Source organism: Nannobrachium achirus, assembly GCF_963921795.1.
Source record: "Nannobrachium achirus genome assembly, chromosome: 24".
Classification (NCBI taxonomy): Eukaryota; Metazoa; Chordata; class Actinopteri; order Myctophiformes; family Myctophidae; genus Nannobrachium; species Nannobrachium achirus.
The window spans coordinates 39,910,786-39,929,545 of record NC_137831.1 but is presented as its reverse complement, the minus strand read 5'-3'; the positions used below and the strand labels follow the sequence as shown (position 1 = coordinate 39,929,545).

Here is an 18,760-nt window from a genome sequence, read left to right as displayed (position 1 = left end):
GTCTAATCGCAATTATTTGACATAATCGCAATTATTTTGTGATAATTGTCATAATCGTTGAAAAATCTTTATATATGTTCAAACATTTAAAAAATAGTGGAAATAGCAGATCTACAAGCTCACAACGCGTCGCAATGCGACATGCTGTGAGCTTATAGTTTGGATATTTCCACTATCAATGTTCTTTTTAAAGTGTAAAGTTGTCAAATATGTCCTTCATTTCTTTGTATATTTACGTTATGTGTCATATCAAGTTTTATTAGAAAACATCATAGCATAACAGTATGAATTTTGATGTTTCTGACAGTTCAGATCAATAAAACAAGAGGACCGCTCTATTAAAAAAATAAAAACAAATCATCAAATCAACAATAAAACAAAAACATTTCTATTACTTCTGGTGAAGCTTGTATGCTCTTGGGAGGAACGACATCTGATGCCTTTGTGTGTGACTCACAGGTTGTGTGAGTGTCCTCCCATTCCTCAGATTGTAGCGACTTGTACTTGCAGACAGGCTCTGAATCATGGGACTGGTCCCTTCTCTCAGTAGTCCATTGAATCATGGGACTGGTCCCTTCTCTCAGTAGTCGGTTGAATTCTCGAAGAGTGGCCTCCTCTCTCCTCGCCTCCAGAGTAGGGAAGGAATTAGTTGGTATCCCAATAATGCGGCAACACCTTCTCTGCAGACACTCCAGTTCCTGGGTCAGGTGTTTTGGAAGGCCGGCCCAGACAGGTGATGCATATTCCAGCACTGGTCTGATGAAGGTCACGTATACCTGGGTCAACACATCTGGGGGGAGCTGTGCTCGTCTGGCCACGCTCAGATAGTGAACCCTTGGCTGAGCCTTCTTCAGCATAAACTGAACTTGTTATATCTGCTATGAGCAACCTCAAAGCCTACAAGCCAAACAGAAATGTAATTGTCAACGACAAAAACACAATTAAATCGTTAATCGCAATTACTTGAGCGACAGTTATCGTCATGTAAAATGTCATAATCGTGACAGCCCTGAATGCCTTGTTGACGCTAACTTTTAAATGTCATGGTTTCGGGACGCGCCGCACACGCGCGCGCGCTCAGACAGAAAACAGCTGAGCCACGGCGCCTCCGGCGCTGAGATGAAAGGATGGTGGATCTCCTCAGAGACAGCTTCTGACGGGGAGGGAGGGGAGGCTGGCAAAGCAAACCTTTCCTGAAGCAGCGAGAGAGACTTGTGTGTATCTTGCAGGGGCGTCACAAGGAAGGGGGGGGGGGGGGTGGGACTGAGTTACTAGGGCCCAAGGTGGAGGAGGGGGCCTTAATTATTTTATAGTTTAGCTATTGAAAAATAGCAGATATACAAGCTGCGAGCTTGTAGATCTGCTATTTTTTAAAAGTCGTGAAAATGTGCGCAAATCTTTGAATATATGTATTTTTTTAAGCGAACATTTGTAACTAAAATGTTGCTTCTGGGGGGTCCCTGTAACTCAATATTTTGAGATGGGGGTCCGTGGCCAAATACATATCATTTTGGGGGTCCTTCACATGAAAAAGTTTGAGCACCACTGACATAGAAACCTATGTTTTTCAAAAGGAGGATTTGAAATATTCAAAGACTTGCACAAGTTTACACGATTTTTCAAAAATAGCAGATCTACAAGCTCGCAGCTGTGAGCTTGGTATATCTGCTATTTTTCAATAGCTAAAAGCACACCATGTGAGTGAATCCTTGTACCCAGGGCCCAGAATGTGGTGCGACACCCCTGATATCTTGTGTACCGGTATGTGTGTCTTTCGTGTGTTGAGATCCGGATAAGGGTGGGGGGAGCGTGTGTCCACACACCCCGCTGTGTCTGCCCGCTGTGACGGAGACGGCACACACGACCAGTTCAAAGTGAGGCCCAGATATCAATGGAGAACAGAAACTTTATCAACACACCGGCATTCCCACGCGCGGACGCCTGAACGGCTGACTGAAACACTCGGGGAGTTGGGACTTTTACGTTTTTGGTCCACTCCACTCCACTCCTCTCATCTCTCCTCCCCTCCCCTCCCCTCCGCTCTGCTCTCTTCTGCTCTCCTCTCCTTTGTTTCCTTCCTTTAAATTATGATTTCACACAAAAGCCAAGAGCAAATTACACACACACACGCACGCACGCACGTAGCCACGTACACACACACACACACACACACACACACACACACACACACACACACACACACACACACGGCCAGTGTTGATTTCGTCGACTAAAACTATGCGAAAAATGTTTGTCGACTGCATTTTTTTCACTGACGAAAACTAAATATAAACTAAGCTGTGATGACTAAAACTTAAGACTAAATATATTGACAATTTCATCAACAAAATAAAAACTAGACTAAAACGTTAGGGAGGGACTAGTGGAGAAGAACATTTTATGTTTGTTTGCTCTCAGGTGTTGTGTGAAAATAGTTGATCTACAAGCTTGTAGATCTGCTATTTTCAGCACGCAACCAAGTGTAAAATCAGTCATTACGATGCCATCAAGGCCTGCCAAAATACATTTCAGTTGACTAAATCAACTGTAGATTTAGTCGCCTAAAATCGTATGATATTTAGTCAACTAAAATTAGACTAAAACTAAAACTTTTCAGGTGACTAAATGATGACTAAAACTAAATGACATTTTATTCAAAAGACTATGACTAAAACTAAATAAAAAACAACATTGCACACAACACACACACACACACACACACAGGCAGGCAGGTAGGTAAGGCAGGCAGGCAGGCAGGCAGGCAAATAATGACATGACTGCTGGGCCTCTACTCTAGTGAGCTTTTTGTGGGGGAGTGGTCGATAGCATATTGTACTCCTCCTCACACGCACACACACGCGCGTCCACACACGCGCAGACTTCCACAGCTGTGCAGCTGTGGAAGTGGGAGGGACCTTTTTTTTTTTTTCTACTGCGAGCCAAGGACAGGGAGAGCGAGATAGATAGAGGGAGGAGAGAGAGAGAGAGAGAGAGAGAGAGAGAGAGAGAGAGAGAGAGAGAGAGAGAGAGAGAGAGAGAGAGAGAGAGAGAGAGGCTGGGCTATTGTGATTGAGTAGAGAGGCAAAGGAGGAGGGGGTGGGGGGGTCTCGTTGGGACGAGTACGGCAAAGCTCTCACAACTTCCACAGAGTGCAGACTAACTTTCTACCATGGCTTTCTCTGTGAGTCCTCAGCCTCCCCTCTAGACGCACACACACACAGACAGACATAGACACACTCACTCGTCGGTTTGTACTGCTCAGACGCTGGCCTGTAGTGTCATAGTACCATGCAGGGCCGGGCAGCCAAAGCCCCTAAGAGGGAGATGGTGATCGAGTCCCCCCAGCAGTATAAGAGCTTGGCGGAGATTGAGGCGGAGGTGACAGAGGCGGTGCCACAGGTGACAGCGGTGAGTTGTTGTACTTGTAGTACTGAGAGCATGCGTTCGCTGGGTGGGAAATAATGCATTCTTGAAGCTGAGATTACCTTTTGTATAACGTTGTTGTCGGGTGGAAACTTTGTATGTCCAACACCGTTCGTTTTGTATTTATCATTTTAAAAATGATTTAGCGCGAGGCGTTGTGTGCTTGTAGATCTGCTGTTTTCACTAGTCTTGTGCGACAGTCTTGTATGATGAAGCAGGCCTTTACTTTATGAAAAAACATACAAATTTGAAACTTGGAAATACAAGGTTTCTGCCTGACAGTGAAGATAAGAAGATGTTACTGGACTAGTATGAGGTTGAGTGCACTGTGTGTGCTGCTCAGTTTCGTCGTTAGGTCCATTTTGAACGACTTTGAATGAGTTTTGGAAATGAGGAAATGTTAAATCTGTCCTCATATTTCTCTCTGACTTCCTTTTTTTTACAACAAGGGTTCCTATTTTAGATTAGAGAAAAGAAAAGATGAGTGTGTTTGTTTTCATTTAATGCTTTCTATTGTTTTAGCAATTTTAGTATTCTGATTTATGTGGACAAGTGGCTAAATATGTCTTATGTCTTTTTAGACACAATAAGCCGGCAATTTCTATATTACTATTTACACCAGCCTCCATAAGTCACATATGCTCATGAAAGATTGTGGTGAATCTTGGGAATGGGCTTATTGTGTCTAAAAAGAGATTATTAGCCTCTTGCATGCATGCCCCCAAACTGGGGGCATGCATGCAAATCAAAATAGTTAAAATCACTAAAACGATAGAAAGAAGTAAATGAAAACATTTAATTAACACTCATCTTTTCTTTTCTCTAATGACTATCTAAAATATGAACCCTTGTTGTAACAAAACAAAGTTGCCCTTTAACTAAAAGAGGCATGATCTTGTACCTTTGTTTGCAGGCAGGTACAATACAAGTGGCAACCACTGTTGCATGCACTGATCACGTTTTCACCCGCACTTGACACCGTTCCGTGTCCGGAATCAAGCGAGGTGCTCAGTTTACAGGGAGTCACGTGATCGCCTCTTCAATACCCAGGTTAACTCTCTCTGCCGTTCCCTTTCATGAAGCGCTTTGAAGATGCACGCCTTCTCTTTTTTTTCTGCTGTTGTTTTTTTTTTCGGGAGAGCTCTGGACGGAAATGGGAAAATAGTAGCTCCAGGGCACACCTCTCCAGGGGGTTGAATGTCTGTCTTTTTTTTTAGGAACTGGAGCACTTGTAGCTCGCTGTGTGTTTCGCCGTTCACCATTTCAGCGCTGGGATCTGGGAGTTTCAAATGTTGTGCATGAGTTCACAATGTCAGGCCGGGAAGGTGTTAAAGGGGTTTATTTACCTTGTACTTTTTTTTTTTGTGGAAAATCCTGTGTCTGGGAATTTAGCTCAGTAGTTTGTTGTTATTATTATTATTTATTATTGCGACCGTAGGTCGCAGATTAGTATGTGAAGTGAACGGTCACAGCTTGTCCATATGTATGTATCTCTTGTCACGCCTGAAACTGTGGTTCTATGGGTTTGCCGCTCTGACATCATGCTCTGATGTCACTGTGATGTCAGGGGAACCACTCTAACAGTTTACGTTTGCCGCTCTGACATCACACTCTGCTTCACTGTGATGTCACATTAACAGAATCCCTTTTATGCCCATATATGGAGTTCCCTGATATCATCAATATTAAGCCCATAAGACTTCATATGGGAATGCCCTTATGGAGGCTACATCGGCCACATACCTCACTAACATAATCCATATATGGCCAAGACAGATGGCCAAGACAGATGGCCTATATCTGTGTGGCTGGTTCTACAGACAGGTATCTCCATGTATGGGCATAAAGGGGTATGATGTCAGATGTCATAGACATCATAGGACTTTCACATAACGAATAACCGAGTAAGCATGTTTGGGCTCTCAGAGCATATTTCCATATACAGAACGTGGATCTCCATATATGGGTACCAGGGGTCTCCATGGGTAACTGGTCCGATATACATCACTGGCCAGATGGCCAAGAATTGACGTGACCTCACCTTTAAGGCGAGGTCGCATGTTGCCCTGAGGCGTCTTACTAGTTATTATTATATACAGTAAGAAATAAGCTATTGTCACATTTACTGAATTTCCCCCTTGGGATAATAAAGGTATCTATCTACATTTCATTGAATGAAAGGCTGATAAAAGTTAGTTTATCTTAAAATAACTCGGAATTGGGAAACCCCTTCCGTTTAATTCCAAAATAATCCACACATTAAGAAAATGTAAGTTACTTTCTATCATTGATGGGTGAAGCACTAGCTTCACGTATTGCATTACAAACACATATAATGAATGCACTGGGCTTCAAGAGTCATCGATTAACATCCACAGAGAGCTGTTGGGCTAATTGGACGCTCAATCGGACCTCGCCACCGACCTCCGACCACTCAATTCGCCCTTTGTCAAGTCCCGCCCATTGTCCTGCCCCTCTCCACACCCATTGGTTGCTGTGTCTTGGTGGGACATTCAGTGGGACATTCCATTCACTGCCATGTTAATTCAGTTGCTTCATATTGTTATTCTGTGTGTTCAATTCTAATTTCAAACTTTGTTTCAGTCAATTGGAGCTGCTCAGTGGCAGCATAGTGAATCAGCATGTTTTTAAATGTTTTTATTTCTCCAAAAATTAAGTTTTAGCTAATTCAACATAAAAAAGGCGGAGCCAGGGCGGGACAAGGCAGATAGAGCCTGCTGGTTGGTCAGTCAGGGACCAACCAGGAGGCTAACAAAGGGTGAATTGGCTGTGGGATTATTATTGGCAGTCGGCCATTCAGATCTGGTTGTTATTAACCGTCATCCCAGTGACTCGTACCCTGCCGGTCATCGAAGCAGTCATCGTCAGTTCATCACATGACCCTCATATACAGTATACTGTACGTATCTATTGCAAGGTCATGGTTGTCCCACCCGAGCCCCCGCAAACGGGGGGAATATTATTATATCATTACATCATCAGACCTCACCTCACGAGGACTGGAGTGAATTATAATACCAGTAAGACCAGGCAGGGACATGCTGGGCCCCTGATTCATCCCGGGAAAAAGAGTTGGAGGCCCTCATTGCGCGGTATAGAGAGATCTCTCGATAGCGCTGCTGCTACTCAAAGATTTGCCATTTCAAATCATGACAAGTGACAAGCCGTTTGTTTTGTATTTATCATTTTAAAAGATTTAAACTAGTGAAAACAGCCGATCTACAAGCACACAACATCTCGCACCGCGAGGTGTTGTGTGCTTGTAGATCTGCTGTTTTCACTACTTTTGTGCGACGGCCTTGTATGATGAAGCAGGGCTTTTCTTCGCGAAAAAATGTACACATTTGAAACTTGGAGATACAAGGTTTCTGCCCGACAGTGACGATTTACTTTGTTGGCCACCCAGCCCCCAAAATGGAACAAAGGCCGACATTTTATTTAATTTAATTTTTTCCTAATGGCTGGCCTGGACCAGCCGGGAATGAACCGGCCGTTCGGGAGTTGTCCCACTTTTTCCAATGGCCAGCACGTCCCTGTGTAAGACTACCTAATCGGGAGATAAGCGACCGCCACATCACATACACAAACTTTAGAAGGCAATCGTAGTGAATCAGAAGGAAATATGGGAAATGGGACAGATCCATGTTGATGACATGACTTTAAAGATACTGTGTACCGCTTTGCGTGATTTACGGCCCAAATCTGTAGGAGCAGTGTCCAAAAATGTGTTTTGCAAAAATCTGCCTGATGGTGGCGCTAGAGGAGGGCCATGTGAGAAATCAGGGGGCGGAGGTTGTGGTTTGCCATCCAAGGAGTCTGTGTGCAAAGTTTGGCATGTCCACACACCCCGCTGTGTCTGCCCGCTGTGATGGAGACGGCACACAACCAGTTCAAAGTGAGGCCGAAATATCAATGGAGAACAGAAACTTTATCAACACACCGGCATTCCCACACGACTGAACGGCTGACTGAAACACTCTGGGAGTTGGGAGTTTTTGCTCCCCTCCCCTCCCCTCCCCTCCCCTCCCCTCCCCTCCCCTCCGCTCTGCTCTCTTCTGCTCTCCTCTGCTCTCCTCTCCTTTGTTTCCTTCCTTTAAATTATGATTTCACACAAAAAGCCACACACACACACACACACACACACACACACACACACACAGACACACACACACACACACACACACACACACACACACACACATAGCATGTAATTCAACATTGTACTCCTCCCTATAGTGTATTCCAAGTGTCCTTTTTCGGATGAAACCTAATTGCTTAAAACACCTCCGGGCTAAACATTCTCATGCATGAGCAACGCACCGTACGCACGCATCGCCTGGGCGATTGCGTGCGTGTGAGCACACGCCCAGGTGCGCTCCATTGCACTTCTATGGTCGTTGATGTTTACCTGCTATCCTTTGAAGCAGTGAATTGGTTTCCAATAGCGTGACATGTCATTTTGTTGACTAGGTTTCATATCGTCGTTGTTGGGTGAAAACCTTGTACGTCCAAAACCGTCTGTTTGGCATACATTGTTTTAAAAATGATTTAAACTAGTGAAAACAGCCGATCTACAAGCACACAACGCCTCGCACCACGAGGCGTTGTGTGCTTGTAGATCTGCTGTTTTCACTACTTTTGTGCGACGGCCTTGTATGCGAAGAAAACGTACACATTTGAAATTTGGAGATACGAGGTTTCTTCCCGACAACGACGATATGTACTCTGCTCTTGCACTTTGATCTGTAAGTAACTCTGGATAAAAGCGTGTGCTTGTTCTTTGGTGATCGACCGAGTTGAAAAATATGGAATTTCAGGACCACCAAATCTTAGTTCAAGACCTTAGTTTCCTATCTTGTGACTCACTTTGTATCTGTTTTAGAGGAGCATTAGCCTTCTTCACGCTGATAGTATGCGTCCCATTTAGTCTTAGACAGGGAAGTCTAGAGAATGTCAGAGATCGAGGCAGGGGCTGAAATTTCTAAAGGGGCCTTTTGGTGGAAAATATCAAAAATAGCAGACCTCCAAGAGTGAGCTTGGAGGTCGGCTATTTTCGGTGCGTGATACCACACTGAACTAAGCATAATCAAGTCAATACTGGAGATGTGGTGTACAGCATGGATTTCTACACAGAGAGGTCAATTCTGTCAATCTAAGACGCTGCTTTCAAGTTCAGGAGAGTTTGGACAAGGCAATTCTCTTGAATGCTGCCTTCAGGTATGGCATGGAAAGAGGACATTTACATTACATTTCTTTCACCGTAGTGAAAACTGCATTCATGGTCTGGAGAGGGAACCTTTTTTATGGACGGGGTAAAAGGGCAGGGGGCTCAAGCCCTTTTGGTGTCTATGTGTGCACATGCCTCACAGTTTTCCATCAATGGGACACATGGCATGATGAGGTCACAGTGTATCTTCCAGGAGACATTCTCATTGGTCAAACTGGGATTCCAAGCAGTCGAAGCACCAATCACTGATACCCTTGCTCTCCGGGCACACGCATGAGAGCTTGTGACCCAGTGACTGGTACAGTAACGCACAGAGTCTCTCTCTCTCTCTCTCTCTCTCTCTCTCTCTCTCTCTCTCTCTCTCTCTTCTCTCTCTCTCTCTCCTCGCTCTCGTCCGCTTCTCGCGTCCGCTCTCCCTCTCTCTTCTTTAACCCACATTCACCCGTCTCACGGTCCCCTCTGCGTCAACGGACCCAGAGACAGAGCTGGCAGAGAGTCATCATACCCCCCTCTCTGCAAAGGACAATGGCATTCTGTTGGCCGCACAATTCCGCGGTCAGCCTGCATAGAATCTCCAAAGCTGTTTTCATTGTAACTCATCGTCCAGCACCCCCCCCCCCCCCCCCCCCCCCCACACACACACACACACACCAAAACATCAGAAACCACAATAATGATCCATTTGCATGTCGAAAGGCTCATGTTTGATTTTAAACCGGGAGGGTCAGTCAACAGCGAACTTAGTCAGGCGAGAGCCAGAATGCTTCTCGATATATGGGTACAGTATGACAGGAATGTATGGATTACCAATGTGACTCTACAGTACACCAGGGGTCTTCAACTTTTTCAGGCCAAGGACCCCTTAGCTCTGAGAGAGATTGAGCAGGGATCGTATAAGATTGTGTTGCAGATTAAAAATGTACATGGATTATTTCTTATACTGTTTAGACTCGACAGCACATTTAACCACTTGAACTGTCAATACTGTAGTAGAACTTATTTATACGACTGTCAATATGTAATGTTGTGTATTTCCCAAACTGTATGCAATAGTAGATGAGTCATCTTCCACATAAGACTAACTTGACAGCAGCTGACTACGTCACCAGTCCATATACGGAAGACTCTTCACAACTGAATTGTATCGTTAGACACAGTTTAGTAGACACCCCTTCACCTATTCTTGTCACACTGTCTTGTATAAAGGAAAGACTGCCCAGAGAACAGGAGGGTCACTATGCATGCAGTGTACCTCAGAGCTCTTAACTTTGTTGTTAATAAATATATTGTATTCATTGTCACTCTACCTTGTGGAAATTCAATTAATTGTATACAATAGTATGATCTAAAAATTTCTATAACAATACCTACTACTACAGTCTGCTCTTCTTTTCCCTCCACACCAAACCTCTGCGCCAAAAAATAGCCGATCTACAAGCTCACAACGCCTCGCAGTGCGAGGCGTTGTGAGCTTGTAGATCTGCTATTTTTTGGCTAATGTTCCACTAAGAATAGGGATGCTAGGGTTCAAGTGATCAAACGTGATCACACACAAAGATTTGGCGGACCCCCTGTAGTAACTCTGAGGACCCCCCAGGGGTCCTGGACCCCCTGTTGAAGACCTCTGCTCTACACTAACAGTAGCATTATAAAGGCTACACTCACAGTAAATAAGATTTTATTGTGGCATGGCTCTAGGAGACAAACTTTCTAGACGTGTGTGTGTGTGTGTGTGTGTGTGTGTGTGTGTGTGTGTGTGTGTGTGTGTGTGTGTGTGTGTGTGTGTGTGCGTGCGCGCGCGTGCGCGTGTGTGCGTGCGTGTTTGTGTGTTTGTTCGGGGCTAATCTTGCAAATGCAAATCTGCTGAACCTGCCAAATTACTTGTGCACGTTGCCAGAAGGCCACGGAAGTATTTTTTTTTAAATACTTAACTTTAATCTTATAATGGAAGTCAGTGCCATTTTCTCTGTAAGTCAGAATCCAACACAAAAATCCCACATCCCCAAAAGATCTGAAACCACAAAAATAATGATCCATTTGCATGTCAAATGTCTCAAATTCAACCATTTTTTTTATAGTGGAAGTCAAAGGTGGTCTGATTGTGCTGAAACAAGCCCAAATGTGGAGTCATGCCATAGATACAGAGACAACTGACATCATAGACCAGGGGTCTTCAACGTTTTCAGGCCAAGGACCCCCTTAGTTGAGAGAGAGATGAAGCAGGGACCCCCCACAACCTGTTCACAGATTCCATTATAGTTTCATCGTTTGACGGCACAATCATCAGTGTATTTTGGGTTCATGTACAATTGTGTTTCCAGATATTTCACCACTTGAACCATCAACACTTAATAAACTTGGCCTATCACTCTGTATCAGTCTGCTCTTTTCCCCCTCTACACCAAACCTCTTTGTCAAAAATATCCGATCTACAAGCTCACACCGCCTCGCAGCCCGAGGCTAAAGTTCTGAGAATATGGACGCTAGGATTCCTGTTGAAGATTAGGGATAGGTATCGTCTGCGATACTTTTAATGTTATCGATTGCATGACGTCGATACTATCGAGTATCGGTTCACGTAAAACAAACGATACCTCGTTTCGATACTCTTGAATGCACCCCTGGCCGGTCACATCTGTAACAGTTGGGCTACTGAAAGTTTAATGACTGCTTTAGTAGGAAAATGTATTATTATGATAATTATCCAACGTCTATACTCTCCGCGCCGCCACACTGTGTGATCATCATCATCACCTCTGCTCTAGCGCAGCAGCGAGTCCTCCTCACTCATTCCATGTTGAAGTAAAGAAGCCTTTCTGTATCGTATGAAAATGGCTGAATAACTGGCTTAATAACCTATTTTGGTGTGTAAAATAGCCCATAGAAAAAGGCAAATAATAATTATAATAATAATAAATAAAAAGTAGTATAGTAATAGTATCGAAAAGGGTATCGTATCGTTTCCCAGGTATCGAAAAAGGTATCGTATCGATTCAAAGGTGAATGATACCCATTCCTATTGAAGATCCCTGTCATCTGGTTGCTGGATACTTCTCTTTCATTTATATAGTATGACAGTATATTACAGTATTCACTGCTATTGGGTGGAAACCCGATGTCCAAAACCATTCCTTTTCATTGTTATCTTAAAAAAACGATGTAAAATAGTGGAAAAATAGCTGATCTACAAGCTCACACCGCCTTGCAATACGTGGCGCTGTGAGCTTGTAGATTGCTCTTTATTTTCACTACTTCTGTGCAACACTCTTGTATGATTAAGTAGTAGGGCATCAATCTACACTTTGAAGTCCTAACTCAGAGAGTGGAACCAAATGGACGCTAGGGCATTCACCAACTATTCGAATATTCCAATATTCGAATATCAAAGTCACTATTCAACGTTGTTCACCGAAGTCGAATATTCGCTTATTTTTATTTTTTTATTGTTTTCTTATATAGTTTATAAAGCTTGGCTAGATAGGAAGTCATAAGAATGAGTTGTCAAAAGCCGTCACCCCCAAAATAAACATATTTGAACTGGGGACCCCCACCCTGACAAGCACTTGGAATTGTAGGTATTACATTTAATGTGACTCGGTTCCGCAGATAAATATTGTGAAAATAGCAGATCTACATGCTCACAATTGCGAGGCGTTGTGAGCATGTAGATCGGCTATTTTCATGTTCGCCTCTTGCTTACTTAATATTTGACAGTTTGACCAGTCCTGTCGAATATTCGACTATTCGAATACTTTGTGGTCGAATAATTAAAATCACTATTCATGAATGCCCAAATGGACGCAAATGGACGCCAGGTCCGGAGTTACAAACCTGTAACTCCTTGAGGTCCCCCGGTGGGTCCCCGAACCCCAGTTTGAGAGTGAACTGCCGTATGCTCATCTACTGCTGTCCTCCTCTTCCCCTCAGGTGAAGCCTAAGGTCATCGAGCCGCTGGACTATGAGAATGTGGTTCTACAGAAGAAGACCCAGATCATCAACGACGTGCACAGAGACATGCTGCAGTTCCCCCTCGACGACTTCCAGGTAAGCAGCGCTGAGTCAGATCACACTTTGGACCAGGGGTCTTCAACGTTTACCAGGCCAAGGACCCCTTAGTTGAGAGAGAGATGAAGCAGGGACCCCCACAACCTTTTCATAGATTCCATATAGTTTCATTGTTTGACAGCACAATCATCAGTGTGTTTTGGATTTATGTCAATTTGTGTTTTCAGATATTTAACCACTTGAACCGTCAATACTTAATAAACTTGACCTTTCACTCTGTACTCTGCTCTTTTTACCCTCCACACTAAAGCTCTTTGCCAAAAAATAGCCGATCTACAAGCTCACAACGCCTCGCGCTGCGAGGCGTTGTGAGCTTGTAGATCTGCTTGTTGTGAGCTTGTAGATGTGCTATGTTTGGCTTAAGTTCTCAGAATACGGACACTAGGGTTCAAGTGGTTAATATAAAAAAGTAGAAAAAAAAACACGTTCTATTACTCAAAGATTTGTAGGACCCCCTGTAGTAACTCCGAGGACCCCCTAGGGGTCCCGGACCCCCTGTTGAAGACCCATGAAGTAGAGGACTGCAGCGAAACTGAAGTAGGTCGCTGCTGAATGGGGGCTAAGTGTGCCGAGTCAACCTTCACTGGACAAACAGGTTGGAGGCTGCAGCGTGGTGGGAGGCTGAGTGGCCGTCTCTCTTAGAAGCCCATCAGCTTGGCACACTCCACTGCTCTTAATAAGGCCACAGCCTCCGCCACGGCTCCACGTCGAGATTCAAAATGACCATTTTCTTCATCCATGCAAAAGGCTGTATCATGTATACCCAGCCCAACCCATACTTCTGTGAGTTCCTCAATCGTTAAAAGATTGATTTAAAAGGAAAACGATGGGTGAAATTAATCTAGTATAGCATTTACAATGCTGGGGAAATATAATATTGTCACAACAGTACAAAGATATTTGTGATGTAGTTTGTAGTAGTCAAATGGATATATGTTTGCGACCGCCAGGTCGCAAGTTACTATGAAAAGCTCCATTGGCTGTCTGTCTGTCTGTCCGTCATGTCACACTTTTGGCCCTACTTTTATCTCCGTTGCCCCTATCCATCCAAACCTTTCACACACACTCCTTGGCTGGCAAACCACAACCACCAGCCCTGATTTCTCACATAAAGTCATGTCATCAACATGGATCTGTCCCATTTCCCATATTCCCTCCTGATTGGCAACTATTGCCTTCGACCTGACGGTCGCATATCTCCCGATTTAGGGAGTCTTACTGGTTGGTTGGTTGGTTGGTTGGTTGGTTGGTTGTAGGTAGGTAGGTAGATTGATAGATTGATAGATTTACGATGATAAATATGATTGTTAAATTGATAGATTGATGCAGTAGATTTATTGATTGACCGTTGCCTTAGATGACCTCTCCACCACACTCGACCCTCGGCAGCAGGGACTATGCGGGGGAAACCCGGACCCCACGGTTAAACCCGACTTCCCGCGTATAGCCTGTATTGGCTCGCGTCCCCCTCAACCGTTTACACGCTCCGTAATAGACGGCGCGCGTTTGTTTGTGTTCAAAAGCAACTCCGCGAGGCCGCCTTGTCAACATTACATCACCGCCGCTCACTCCGACGCTGAGAGGAATCTCTTGCGGTCTCACTCCCAGGTTCCTCCCTCTGGGGTGGGGGGGGGGGGGGGGGGAGAGGAATGAAGTGGTTTGGTATTCTGTGTATTTCATTGTAGTCGAGTCCAGCGTAACAAACAGTCTGTGGTGGGGAAGCAGGGACAAGCAGAGAATGTTAAAGAGGCAGGGGCTGACATTTCTAAAAGGCACTTTAGGTGAAAATATAGAAAATAGCAGACCTCCAAGCTCACAACGCGTCGCGTTGTGAGCTTGGAGGTCGGCTATGTTCAGTGCTTGGTACCGCACTGAACTAAGCATAATCAAGTCAAAACTTGATTTCTATTCAGGAGAGTTTGGACAAGGCAATTCTCTTGAACGCTGCTTTCAGGCATGGCATGGAAAGAGGGCATTTGCATTTCTTTAACAATAGTAAAAACTAGGGACGCGGTATCGGTACTTGCAGTATCGGTACTCGCCCTGATACCAGCCTATTTTGCTGTACTCGTACTCGTCCGATATTGCTCACGGCAGCGCCAGATACCATTTTATTTCATAATATATGTTGGTAACAACATATCAAAAGTCCTAAGACACAGTTTTTTGTGTGTTAGTTCAACTAATGAACAGTGTTTTCACCTTCTCTCACTCTAGGCAGGACAACATCATTATTTAAAGCATTTTATTTTGGAGCGCCACATACTATTTAAGCACTTGTACAGAAACTTAACTTACAGTATCGGTATTCGGTATCGGCAAGTACTCAAATTAAGTACTCGTTTTTTTACTTGGTCAGCAAAAAAGTGGTATCGGGACATCCCTAGTAAAAAACGCATTCATGGTCTGGACTGGAGAGGGCACTTTTTTACAGACGGGTAAAAGGGCAGGGGCTCAAGCCCCCTTTGACGTCTATGTGTGCACGTGCCTGGTGGTGGGAAGTGAAACAACGTACAGTCCACCTCCAGACTGTTGTTTCACAACCCCTGGCTGGATGATGAGTGGCTTTCATTAGGAGGTCGTCTGCAGCGCAAAAGCCATTAGTAACTGTCCTGTGTGTGTGTGTGTTGTTAACCCTAATGTGTGTGTGTGTGTGTGTGTGTGTGTGTGTGTGTGTGTGTGTGTGTGTGTGTGTGCGTGCGTGCGTGCGTGCGTGCGTGCGTGCGTGCGTGCGTGCGTGCGTGCGTGCGTGCGTGCGTGCGTGCGTGCGTGCGTGCGTGCGTGTGTGTGTGTGTGTGTGTTTTGTGTGTGCGTTTGTCTGGCTGTCCCCCTCCACTCCCTGTGAGCCCCGTGATGTAAAACACATGGAGGGTTAGACAGCCGGACAGACGAGGGCTGACCTAACACACGCACGCACGCACGCACGCACGCACGCACACACACACACACACACACACACACACAGGATAAATACACAGATATACACAACCCATAGTGACACAAACATACACACATTGACACATATACACACAAATACATGAAGACACACACACACAAAGTCCTACAACCAGTAAGACTCCCTAATCGGGAGATAAGCGACCGTTGGTCGCTTATCTCCACAAATAGGCCAAAAGTTTGTTTTAGCAATTATCAAGACATACGGGCAGTTGACAGTTTGCCATGGTTACTCATTGAAGTTGAATCTCCATATATGGAGATAACCTACGCTTCACACTAAGTCTGACCTCACCAGCCCATATTTGGGCATGAGCAACTTATGTCTCCATATATGGAGATATGATGACATCACACAGTCCTCAGCCGATGATGTGGCGTGATGTCATACAATACACAAACGAGCCCTACAGTATAAAGGGGAAATTCTTGCCAGGAAAGAAGCATTTCTTCGACTCAGACCTTATCGCCAGGGTTGGCTTATAGCAGCTGTCGGTAGGACCATATATGGATTCTGTTAGTGTGGATCTCCTAACAGGGCATCATCTGGGATACAATCCCTTTTATGCCCATATATGGAGATCCCTAACATAATCCCTTTCATGCCCACCCTTACCAAAAAGTAGTATACTTACGTATACTCTGAGTATACTTGTTATGAACTAAGTATACTTTGTCTAAACTAATACTTTGGTAAGTATACTTTTCTGTTTACTTAAAATGTACTATCAGGAATATACTTAACAAAAGTATACTTAGTTTATACTGAAGAGTACACAGCAAAAGTTTAAGTATACTTTTCCTTCATTTCAAGTGCAGCCTATATTCTATAGTACTTAGTACAAGTAAATCAAAATGTTCTACCTGCCTGCATGCAACATGGAGTGTTCTTATACAGTATCTGGCTTGTGGGTGTATACTTGTATATTTCTCACACTGGCTGCTTGAGGTAGTTGCCCTACACTGTGCACCTGTAGTGCTTATACTTGAGGTATACTAGATTTATACTTGAACTGCACTATTTTCATACATGAAGTATACCATTTATATACTCCAAACATACTATGCGTGAACTTAATGTACACTACTCTTTTACTTGCAGTGTACTTGAATTGCACTTTTCTTATACTTGAGGTGTACCATATTTATTTACACAAAATGTATATACTACAAACATACTATGCGTGAACTACTCTTTTATTTGCAGTGTACTTGAATTGCACTTTTCTTATACTTGAGGTATACTATGGTCATACTTCAACTGCACTACTTTTAAACTTGCACCATACCAGTTATATACTCTAAACATACTGTGCGTGAAGTTAAAGGACACTACTCTTTTACCTGCAGTGTACTTGAATTGCACTTTTCTTATACTTGAAGAATACCAGTTATATACTCAAACCATACTGTGCGTGAACTTAATGGACACTACTCTTTTACTTGCAGTGTACTTGAATTGCACTTTTCTTATACTTGAGGTGTACCATATGTATTTTCACAAAACATACTATGTGTGAACGTAATGTACACTACTCTTTTACTTGCAGGGTACTTGAATTGCACTTTTATTATGCATGACGTATACTACGATTGTACTTGAAATGCACTATTATATACTCCAAACATACTATGCGTGAACTTAATGTACACTTGCAGTGTAATTGAATTGCACTTTTATTATACTAGAGGTATACCATTTATACACAAAACATATTATGTGTGAACTTAATGTACACTACTCTTTTACTTACAGGGTACTTAAATTGCACTTTTCTTATACTTGACATATTCTACATTTATACTTGAATTTCACTACTTTTAAACTTGAATAGCACTTTTCTTATACGTGAGGTATACTATGGTCATACTTCAACTGCACTACTTTTAAACTTGCACCATAGCAGTTATATACTCTAAACATACTGTGCGTGAAGTTAATGGACACTACTCTTTTACCTGCAGTGTACTTGAATTGCACTTTTCTTATACTTGAAGAATAACAGTTATATACTCAAACCATACTGTGCGTGAACTTAACACATTGACCGTCATTTTAACATACCTCCGTACTCCCACCTGCCATTCGTCTCCATAGACTTCCATGTAATTGGGTGTGCACGGATCATGCACACCCATGCCTAGATAATGCACCACGTGTGTCCACATTGCTCACAGCTTTCAAACAAAAAAATCCGAATGGAAATCCGTTCAGGCATTCATGAGATAACAGCCACTATGTTTAACAAAGATGGCTGCCAAAATGGCTGCCATGCTTGAAAGATGGGGTTGCTATGGGGGTTAAACATGCAATTTCGCGATTGCTATCATGCCTACTCCATTTTTTGGGGTCAAAAAACATTTTTGAAAAAACAAATTTTTTGATTTTTTTTTTTTTTTTTTTTTTTAATTCTCGGGACTATCGGGCCTGGCGGGGAAAGACATTGGAATAATCTCGGGACTATCGGGCCTGGCAGGGAATGAGTTAATGGACACTACTCTTTTACTTGCATTGTACTTGAATTGCACGTTTCTTATACTTGACGTATACTACGTTTATATTTGAATTGCATTAATTTTAAACTTGAAGTATACCATTTATATACTCAAAATATACTATGCATGAACTTAATGTACACTACTCTTTTACTTGCAGTGCACTTGAATTGCACTTTTCTTTTACTTGAGGTATACTATGGTCATACTTGAATTGCACTTTTCTTTTACTTGAGGTATATTATGGTCATACTTGAATTGCACTTTTCTTTTACTTGAGGTATACTATGGTCATACTTGAACTGCACTACTTTTAAACTTGAAGTATACCATTTATATACTCAAAACATACTGTGCGTGAACTTAATGTACACTACTCTTTTACTTGCAGTGCACTTGAATTGCACTCTTCTTTTACTTGAAGTATACTATGGTCATACTTGAACTGCAATACTTTTAAACTTGAACTATACCATTTATATACTCAAAACATACTGTGCGTGAACTTAATGTACACTACTCTTTTACCTGCAGTGCACTTTAATTGCACTTTTCTTATACTTGAGGTATACT

At 43.2% G+C, this 18,760-nt stretch overlaps 1 protein-coding gene across 3 annotated transcripts in view; it reads left to right on the top strand.

The window, feature by feature from the left end:
- The window catches only part of LOC308280488 (dedicator of cytokinesis protein 9-like), a gene marked incomplete at its 5' end in the record, with an annotated part of 186,717 nt that overhangs the window by 20,971 nt on the left and 146,986 nt on the right, over nt 1–18,760 (top strand). For 2 of the 3 annotated variants that reach the window (XM_080720770.1, XM_080720769.1), the window contains one exon: nt 12,599–12,715. In XM_080720770.1, the coding sequence (XP_080576896.1) occupies nt 12,599–12,715 (117 nt within the window). Of the gene's footprint in view, nt 1–3,288; nt 3,409–12,598; nt 12,716–18,760 lie in introns of those variants that run through there. The other variant, XM_080720771.1, reaches the window with a different exon arrangement.